Genomic DNA, 10,763 nt, shown 5'->3' on the forward strand with positions numbered 1-10,763 from the left:
AAGTCCTTTTCTATGTAGCGGTTCAGTATCTCAATTCGACATTCCATTTCAAATGGCTCTACTGGCCTTTCAATGATTTGTTTATACGGGTTATATTGTTTGTAACGTTTTTATACACGGCCAACAGAGCTTCGACACGCTCCGATGACTGGTCCATAGACCGGTTCTTTCATCGCTTGCCAGTCATGATGCTATAAGTGATGTTCAATTGAAACCAATTTCAATCGAAAAAATTAAAGGTTCACTTAATATATATCAGAATCTAAATATATACATTACGCTGGTAGTGTTAAACTATAATTGAATGACTCTTAGATACAGCTTTAATCGATATAGCGAAGACAACAACCCGAGTGGCTGAGTGACATTAGTGTGAGTGATCTATTGAGTGATATTTTGACTGTGTGTGGCTGTGATTGAGTGCAATGCATGCACACTTACACCGGCACAAGCGAAAGCGCGTCGGTATTTGCAAGTGGGAAGACAACGATATTGGGAGCTAGAATGAAAATGATTAATGCAGAGCGAGGTCAAGCGCAAGTAGTGAGCGCAAAGCGAGAGCGCTACTGTATGTGCAAGAGAGGGTGCAAACGATATTGCAAGTGAGCATGCAATAAAGCAAAGCAAGCGCTTGAGAACTGATGACTAATGGTTTTGTTAAAAGTAACAGGCAGAAGGAGACATGACAGACCCCACAAAGTATATATATTCTTGACCAGGACGACGAGCTGAGCCGTCTGTATGTTTGTCCGTCCGCCTGTCCATCCGTCCGTTGGTCCGTTCGTCCGTCCGTATGTATGAACGCGTCGATCTCAGAAATTATAAGAACTAGAGAGTTTATGACGAGTTTATAACTTAACAAGAAAAAAAGCTCTAGTCGAGACTGCTCGACTACGAGATCCCCTGAACCCTACAAGCAACTGATATTCCAATAATAATTAGCAAACACGCACACACACACACACATACACATACAAACAAACACACGCACACACACGCATACAAACAAACACACGCATATACACACACTCACATATACAGGCGATTGCGCTTGGGTTGCGCTGCAGTGTTGGCAATATAATGAAAACTTATTTGTTGAATAATTTAATTTCTAGACGTACGATCGTAATGAAATCATAATGTTTAAATGTATGTGTTTACCGAAGCACAAGTCTCTAGTATTTGATATACGACTTTTACAAAGATGAGGGTGAGGGGGTGGATTTAGGGGTGGGGGGTAAATTTTAACAAAAACCGAAATTGTATAAAATACATCTTTATATGCATTTTAAATTTGGAGACTCTAGCTTGAAAGTTGTAGGAGATATAATTATTTAAGTGATCTTCGATAAGGGTTTTTATCGATAAAAAAGTATCGGAATGAGTTATCGTTTTTTAGTGATAAACTCGATATGCGCGTGATATATACGGACATTTTAAAAAAAAGTTGAAGTCTCTAGCTCTTATATCTTCTGAAATCGACGCGTTCATACATACGGACGGACGGACGGACGGACGGACAGACGGACAGGGCCAAATCGACTCAGCTTGTCGCCCTGATCAAAAATATATATACTTTGTGGGGTCTGCACGCCTCCTTCTGCCTGTTACATACTTTTAACAAAACCATTATACCCTGATTTCCCATTTTCAATGGGTTCAGGGTATTAAAACGATAACTCCTCCCGATATTTTATAATCAAAAGCTAGTTATTTGTTATTTATATCTCCTACATCTTTAAGGCAAGATCTTCCAAATTTTAGATGTAGACTTATATATTTTTTATATAATTTCGGTATTTATTGTAATTTACCCCCCACCCATATCCACCCCCTCACCTGCATCTCAAGTACTAGAGACTTGTGCTTTGGAATGTTCATACATTTGAACATTAGACTGAGTTCTAAAAGTTTCTTTAAGATTGTACGTCTAGAAATTAAATTATTCAACAAATAAATTCTCATAATATTGCTAACACTGCAGCGCAGCACAATCATAAAATCGTTTGCCACGGTCATACAAAATGTTAACATTTTTATGATTATTGTTAGGAAGGGTATGAATGCGTTGAGGCGCATAAAGAATATGTTTTGGCGACGAAAATGCACACAAACAATTTCAATCTCTCGCTAAATATATGAGCATTTTTTGAGCCTGAACACGCAACTATTGCTGCATATTCACAATAAACAAGTAAGAAAGTTCTAATCGAGACTGCTCGACTACGAGATCCCCTGAACCCTTCAAGCATTCCGAAGCACAAGTCTCTTGTATTGGAAATACGCTTTTTACAATTATGAGGAAAATGAATTTTCCGATATGCCAGAAATCATGGTTTTTGAAGAACTAGAAAGTTGAAATTTTGTATGTAGATCCACATCGACCACCCAAGATCACCAGCTATGCCGGATATATCTCCGCCTATTGATTCCAAATTTCAAGTATCTATCTTTAATAGCGCCGTAATATACTGCGTTCATATGGACAGACAGACCTTGCATAAGACCAATATACCGCTTTTACTTTCCTGAGTGACTATAAAAATGCATATTCATATGTTTATTTCTTCTAGTTTAAGCGTCCTCCGGTCGTTATAACCGCCCGATTCGATATACATATACATATATTTGTCTCATTCATATTTCGAGCGTACAAACATTTGATTTCATATTTATGCTATACGAGAATTTATATACCCATCAGAAATTTAAAAGCAGGGAGTAATGCTTTTATTGTTTGTACTGTCAGAAGAAGATGTAGCAGACTCTACAGAGTACACGCATATGTATTTTTTTATTAGAATGTCGACATGAGTCAGCCCGTTCGTCCGTCCGACAGCGTAGCTCGGCAATATGCTAAGCCGAAATTAGGTTTCGATTAAAATCCTATTTATTACTATCTCTGTAACTTAAACGTAAATTAAATATCATGTGTATACTTAAATACATACATACATATGTGTGCATTGTAGATCAGTAGCTTTTTGCAGGGCCTAGGGTATTTCGGTGTCGACCAAGACTGGCAACGCTTTTAAGTTAAATTCGAAACTAAACCTGTAAAATTACTCAGTTTATGTAGTTTGGTATAAAGAGAGTTTTTGACCAATGATGTCAACATCTTAACAGTGATTTTCGCTAAGAACAAATAAATTGTTTTTATTTTGAAAAAATGAAAAGAGCAATGCAGAATTTAATTTTTTCAGCTGCCTTGCCGATCCTGGCAGCATATAAATCTACTTTTGACAACAACAATGTGGACTCCCAATCTGAAAGACAAAATACAAACGCACCAAACTTTGTGCGACTTGTACTTATGCGATTAATATATGGCATAGCTTATACAATGGGCTTAGAAGATCGACTGGAAGACACATTTAATGGAGCATTTGTACCACCCAGTGCCGACAATGTGTTTGATATAGGAGGAGGAGACGACGATGGAGAAAGTGAAGGAATACTTAGCAACATTTTTGAGGGCAGTGATTACATATAATGATAATTCTATATATGTACATAATTCCAACTTTCCCCCAAATCGCAATGACGTGCACTTAACAATACGAAAGTAATCTGAGATAAATTATTGTTTACTATTTAAACTCAATTTAAATATAATAATAATATAATAATAGATAATTGTATTTTACTGTATTATAAAATAATTATAATGTCTGAAATGAGTATTTAAAAAAAATTCGATCTTCATATTTTGTAATAGTGAAAAATAACTTTACTACTTTAAGATAAGTAGTATACAGTCTGTCAAGAATGAGTTGGCACACTGAAAATAAATGTAATTTTTTTGACTTTGGATGTAAATATCTAATTCATAATTGCATAAAAATAGTTTTTTTTTTTTTAAGTAAATAAGCTTAATATTATTCTTCAATTTATATGAAACAAGTAAAATCGTTCCAGTGGGGCGTTACCGACTGAGGAATACTCACTCACACCCCATCAGCAATTTAGTAGCTAAGTTTTTCTCTAATACTATACTGTAGAAAATTCAGTTCTCGATTTGCCACGCTCCTGCTGGGCCAGCTCATAGAACAAGATAACGGTCTCTGGTCAAGTCTCTGTCTATAATAGTTCATACGGACATTACACAACACCAATATACTCATTTCACTTCATTCACTTTCGTGAATGAGTATAAAAATAGAAAATATAACATTCAATATGTAAAAAAGAAATCAACAAAAACCAAGACTACTCATAAATAACAGTGTCAATAAAGTGTTGGTTAATAACGTCACAAACAGGGTAGAAAAAGAAAATAAAGAAAATAAAGAGGAGACGAGGGCCAACAACAAAATTTCTAACCGAGTAGAGGGGGTTTTTCTAAAAATAGAGAACGCTAATCAGCATATTTCAGTATGAAGTTTTGCCAAATAGCTGAAGGAAGAATGTTGCCTATATGTGTCCCTTGAAACGGTGCACAAAGCCCTCATTAGCCATCGGTACAATTCCAGGATAGCACAAGCCAAATTTTAAATTCTTTGAATTGGTTTTTTATGATTTTTTATACCCTGAACCCATTGAAAATGGGAAATCAGGGTATAATGATTTTGGTAAAAGTATGTAACAGGGAGAAGGAGGAGTGGCAGACCCCATAAAGTATATATCTTGATCAGGGCGACAAATTGAGTAGATTTTGCTCTGTCCGTCCGTCCGTCCGTCCGTCCGTATGTATGAACGCGTCGATTTCAGAAGATATAAGAGCTAGAGACTTCAACTTTTTTTTTTAAATGTCCGTATATATCACGCGCATATCGAGTTTATCACTAAAAAACGATAACTCATTCCAATATTTTTTATCGATAAAAAACCTTATCGAATATCACTTATAAAATTATATCTCCTACATCTTTCAAGCTAGAGTCTCCAAATTTAAAATGTATATTAAGATTCATTTTATACAATTTCGGTTTTTGTTAAAATTTACCCCCCCACCCCTAAATCCACCCCCTCACCCTACTAGAGACTACTTCGGTATACACATACATTTAAACATTATGATTACGTTCTGAAAGTTTTATTACGATCGTACGTCTAGAAATTAAATTATTCAACAAATAAGTTCTCCTAATATTGCCAACACTGCAGCGCAACCCAAGCGCAATCGCCTGTATATGCGTGTGTGTGTGTGTGCGCGTGTGTTTGTTTGTATGTGTGTGTGTGCGCGTGTGTTTGTTTGCATGCGTGTGTGTGTGCGTGTATTTGTTTGTATGCGTGTGGGTGTGCTAATTATTATTGAAATATCAGTTGCTTGTAGGGTTCAGCGGATCTCGTAGTCGAGCAGTCTCGACTAGAGCTTTCTTACTTGTGTTTAATTCCTTCTGATAGGCAACCCACGATCATTGAAATTAAATCAGATGTTCAAATACATATGTATATGTAAGCGCGAGTCACCCGCCAGTCACTATACTACACACACATACATGTATGAGTTACTCGCCGGTCACAGTGCCACCATGCGCATGCGTACACACGATCAAATGTATACACATACATACGTATGTATGTATGTGAGCACTTCACAAGATCGACCAAATGCAAATGCTGAGCTTCAAATTTCTACAAGCACCAAGAGCTTCAAACCCAGGCATACAAATGCTCATAGTACATGTAGCAAGACAAAGTGTGTGTGTGCATGCTCATCGCGAAAACATTTTTATTATGAGCATCAAAGCTGGGATCGTCGCGATAAAAAATTGAAATTTTTGTTCGCGGCTGAGAGTGATGATTTCAGCGACAATAGAGAGCGAGATAGAGGGACTGAGAGAAAAAGAGTAGGACAAATGGAACATAGCTGTGCTTCAGACGGAATCGGGACCATTTCGATTGTGCGCTCACAGCGCACTGTTTTTGTCGTGCAGCATTTTCACTGCTCGAACCTCCAGCGACCGGGCCGAGAAAATACGAAGTATAGTGGTACGTCAACTTAACAGTTTCGAGCTGTAGAAAAATTTTTTCTACATGTCTAGTCTATGTGTTCTGTAGAACGTTCCGTATTACTCACTGTACTCAGTGAAACACTTTAAAATATTATTAATATATTGTATCACTTTGTTACAATATTCATGCACATAACATTCGAGTGCAAAGGCCTTTAAGTACATTGCTGAGTAGACAGATCTTACAGCGCAAGACTTTGTCGCAATAAGTAATATGATACATATAAACATATTTTTATGTAAACATTATATATACACTCCCGTTCTGCCGCTGCTTTTAGCGACAGAATTTTTTATGTAAACTTTATGTATCTTAGGCTAAGACTTTGAACGAATAAAACACAGAGAACATTCTCTGTACAACACTCAAATGAAAGAGTTGGTTTTTGTTCCCCTGTTGGGACTACAGTTCTCTGGTCAGTGATATAACCTAAAAGTGAGGAGCCGAGAAAATACGAAGTGGTCTGGGAACTATCATTCGAAAAAAAAAATTGCAACACGCTTTACGCTATGTGTCCGGTATATGTTTTCTATGGTTAGTGCTACAATAAAAATATAACAGAGCAAACTGAACTAAAAAAAAAAAAAGAAAGAAATGTTAATCCGTAAATTCATATTTTTTTAAATTCCATATAAATTACGGGAATGTCCCTCCGTAAAAGTATCGATTTATTGTTACTGAAACACACCTCTATCAGTTATATAAGTATAAACATGGGGTACTTTCCAGCAGCAGCCTGTAATATTTTAAGGTAAATATTAGTGATAGTGTGTAATGGAATGACCAACTCAAATTTCATTTTCATTGTGGCTGAAGGTTTTCAAAATGTGGCCGCCTAATGTCAATGTACCCTTCCCATTTTGCTGAGCCTAGTTTGAAAAACGATACTAACAAAAGCAGCGCATCACATATCCCTGTAAAAGCAGCTACGAATGATTTATCCAATTCCATATTTTATGGTGAACTCAAAAATAAGCTTATAAAGTATATTACTAAAAAAGGTAATAGAAGTTTGGCAAGAGAATTATTAACCGAAACATTCGAAATTATCAAGCGAACCCAGATTGAAAGATTGATTCTTGCTGGTACAGATAAAAGCAATATAATAATTGATTCGGAACAACTTTTGAAAAATGCTATTGAAAATGCACGACCCTTACTCCAGTTGTCAGCAATTAAAAGAGGCGGTGTCAAATATCAAGTCCCAGTACCGCTTACACAAAAGAAATCATATTTTCTTGCGATGAAATGGCTATTGGATGCAGCTCGTGAAAAAGACCGTAAAGTTCATTTACCGGAAAAACTAGCTTGGGAAATTTTAGATGCTGCGTGTGGTCAAGGAAGAGTTATCAAAAAGAAGGACGATTTACATAGGCAATGCGAAAGTAATCGTGCTTATGCTCATTATAGATGGAGTTAATTTCCGATTTGAATTACGAATGACCTCCATACTTTAATTTTTAATATTTCATTTTGATCGATTAACTAAAAAATTATTAATTATAAAAAAAAAAAAAAAATTAAAAATGATTTTATAGTACGAGAAAAAACGTCCCCATGTATTATTAGTGATGTAAAATGATGCATCGAGCATCGATGTTTTATTACCGATTTATTAGAATTGTCTGAACGATTTTGGGTTCGAATTGCAGAGGCGCGCTTATATTTAAGTAGCTAATTAAGTAAAGTGACAAGTGCACTTGCCAATACTCTTTATAGGTTTTTTATTTGCTTGCTCCTGTATACACACGTATATATAACAGCTGCAGAGAATCGACTATCGCATCCCATTTTGTATACTGAGCTTAATCAAGTACTACATTTTTTTTAAATACCTTCTGATAGGTAACCCACGACCATTGAAATGAAATCAGGTAAATATTAGCGCGAGTTATCCGCCAGTCACTATTCTACACACATACATATGTATAAGTTACTCGCCGGTCATAGTGAAAAAAGTATTGGCAAGTGCACTTGTCACTTTACTTAATCAGCTACTTAAATATAAGCGCGCCTCTGCAATTCGAACCCAAAATCGTTCAGACAATTCTAAGTTGAGGTAGGCAGCCAATGTTCACGTCCCATGCAGTGTTGCCAGATTAGCTATTTAATAGCATTTTTAGCTATTTTTGAACCCTAAATGCTATGAAAATTTTGAAAATGCTATTAGCTATAAATTTAGCTATTTTACAAACGAATATTTTTATTTGATTTTAGTATTTAAAGCAAAAAAAAAAAAAAAACATTTTTCGATTAAGTCCCAAATTGTACGTAATGATCTGCGCGATACTACCACCACGACTTTATCGTACTTGTGAACTTATACCATCGCTAATTCTTCTTGGCGCGCTTCTTGGCATTAATTGTGATGGATAAAAAATATAAGCAGAAATTTCGTGATTCCTGGAAAACAATCACCGAATTTAAGGATTGGATTAAGGAGGATGAGTCGGACAACACGCGGGCGTATTGTATATACTGCAAATGCAGTGTTTTTGCGTAATTGCATGATATAAAAATGCATGTCGCGACAAAAAAACATAAAACGGTTGGCGCCTTTGGGCAAAAAAACAAAATTGTTTTCGAGCCATTGGCAACAACTAAAAGTGCAAAGGAGGAGGCGGCATTATGTTTGTACGTTATTACCAATCCTCAAATGTTTTCAATGTAAAAACATTGAAACTATTCTGCGGCAATACGCAAAAATAAATTTCATTGAGTGGCACAACACTTCAGAGACAGTCAAGTTCTGGGCGGAAGTCCTTAAATATACTGATGCCGGTGGCGTAAAAGTTTTTAAGGATTTGGCTGAGTTTGCGTTGGAGCTGTTATCTTTACCATGGTCCAACGCAGAAGTAGAACGAATATTTAGCCAAATGAATCTAATTAAATCCAATTTAAGAAACATAATGCAACTGAAGACGCTTGACGCTATCTTAAGCATAAGGCATGTATTTTATGTGTTTTATTTGCAGATATGGATTGCGCAGGAATGGCAAATGCTGCCATGATTATACCGTGCCTTCCAAATATTTAAAAATGATTCCAGTTAATCAAAAATATAATTCTGATGATAATTTGGATGTGGACCAAATTGTAACATTATTAAATAACATTTAAAAATAAAATTTAAAGTAAATGCATAATGCATAAAGGTTTCAGCTATTTTGTAAGCTATTTTAAAATTTTTTTTAGCTATTTTCAGCTATTTTTTAGAGACGATTTTGCTATTTTTATGTCTCAAAACCTGGCAACACTGGTCCCATGCTTACACAGATGCACACACACAAACGCACATGTAAAGGCACATAGGCATACAAATTAGAGGTGTCAAACTATCGATGACACTATCGTCACTATCAACGGTCGAGTATTATCGAGCGACTGAACTATCGATTGTTCAATGTCGCGATAGTGAACGATAGTATCGTGAAAGGCGCTGTATACAAAATAATAATTTTTCTTAATTTTATATCATAGCTTGCAAATGATAGTTGATCGTTTTTTCGAATATGCTTAGCTCCATAAAATAAGAAGCGGCTCTCTTTGTTTTGGTCAAGCGCTTCGCATTGACTCATTGGTGTCACGATCTCAAATGAGTGTCGCGTAAAGAGTAATACGATTTTCGCTTACACAAAGCCTTTCAGCAAAAGACAGTTTGACTAAAAAAGTCAACAGAAATGATGTGATGTCTGTGGAGTCGGAGAGAGCTTTCAGCAAGGCGGGACAAATTGTGTCTAATAGACGGACACGGCTTAAAGAAGAAAATGTGAACGTTTTGCTGTTTTTAAACAAAAACCTATCACTACCATAAAAAACAGAACTTAAAAGTTTTTAGGTTTTAGCTTTTAAGTCAATTCAGCTTTTATCTTAAAATGTAATTTCACGAAATTGAAGTGTTCATATAAGCTCAAATTTTTAACGCCAAGAATCACTGTTTTTTATTGCGACTATCGACCACATTTTCACTATGAGCACCAACGCTTTCATACCCTTTCCACAAATAATATCGGAAACACATACAGATTTTGTACGAGCTTGGCAAACGGTTTGATAAGTTCGGTATACTCTTCACACAGAAGGGAAGGCATGGGTTCTTGCTGCGAAGAAATTTCAATTTTCGTGAGCTGGCAGCTCAGAGCTGCTGCTTGTGCTCACATGCATACACACATATACACATTTGAGAGAGCAAAGAGCACAGAGAGAGAGAGAGAGAGCGCCAGAAGCAAAACGATTGTGCTCTCGAATATTTTAGTAGCCTGAACCTAGAAGTGAGGAGCCGAGCAAATACGAAGTTGTGTGGGTCGTAATGTCAAAAAAAAGTGTGCAAAACACTTTACACTACGTGTCCGGTCTATGTGTTCTCTGGTTAGTGGTATAAGCCTGCCATGAAATATATATTTAAGTTAAGCCCAATGCAAAATGCTGCTACGAAATCGCATTTTTAATTTATCTTATTTTTTATTAAAGTTTAATACTTTTAAGTTTTTTTTTAACCCGCCAGCACATGTAAAAAAGTTTTAAAAATATATATATGTATATATGTAAAGATATGGATTAAGCTCACTGGAGCTTAAATCATCCGGTTAGTATAGTATTTTAAACAATTTGCTTATTGTTATAGAAACAGATTGCAAATAAATAAATAAAAAAAAAATCGTTTTATAATCGAATGGGAAAGTTTTAAAACATCGGTCATACATCGATGCATCGAATGTTCAATCCGATGTATCGATGAAACATCGATGTTCGATTTTCAAAACATTAAAGGGGCGGAACATAATCAGTTTGCCCACCAATTGAAT

At 35.9% G+C, this 10,763-nt stretch overlaps 1 protein-coding gene and 1 long non-coding RNA gene across 2 annotated transcripts in view; one reads left to right on the forward strand and one right to left on the reverse strand.

The window, feature by feature from the left end:
* LOC149091995 (uncharacterized) overlaps window positions 1-10,763 on the reverse strand; it is a 128,370-nt gene that overhangs the window by 47,938 nt on the left and 69,669 nt on the right. The gene's annotated exons all lie outside the window — the stretch shown is intronic.
* Window positions 6,581-7,485, forward strand: mRpS7 (mitochondrial ribosomal protein S7). Its single transcript, XM_030390755.2, has 2 exons — window positions 6,581-6,709; window positions 6,775-7,485. The coding sequence occupies exons 1-2, from the start codon at window positions 6,603-6,605 to the stop codon at window positions 7,376-7,378; spliced, it is 711 nt and encodes a 236-aa protein (XP_030246615.2). The 5' UTR covers window positions 6,581-6,602; the 3' UTR covers window positions 7,379-7,485.

The sequence above is a fragment of the Drosophila navojoa genome, chromosome 3 (assembly GCF_054131105.1).
Source record: "Drosophila navojoa isolate 15081-1374.11 chromosome 3, UAZ_NAV_1.0, whole genome shotgun sequence".
Taxonomy (NCBI): Eukaryota; Metazoa; Arthropoda; class Insecta; order Diptera; family Drosophilidae; genus Drosophila; species Drosophila navojoa.

Bases quoted from the DNA above. Each gene is read 5' to 3' on its own strand.
- mRpS7 (XM_030390755.2), top strand. From the start codon at position 6,603: ATGTCCCTCCGTAAAAGTATCGATTTATTGTTACTGAAACACACCTCT. The intron at 6,710-6,774 runs GTAAATATTAGT...TTGTGGCTGAAG, and splicing joins GCAGCCTGTAATATTTTAAG to GTTTTCAAAATGTGGCCGCC.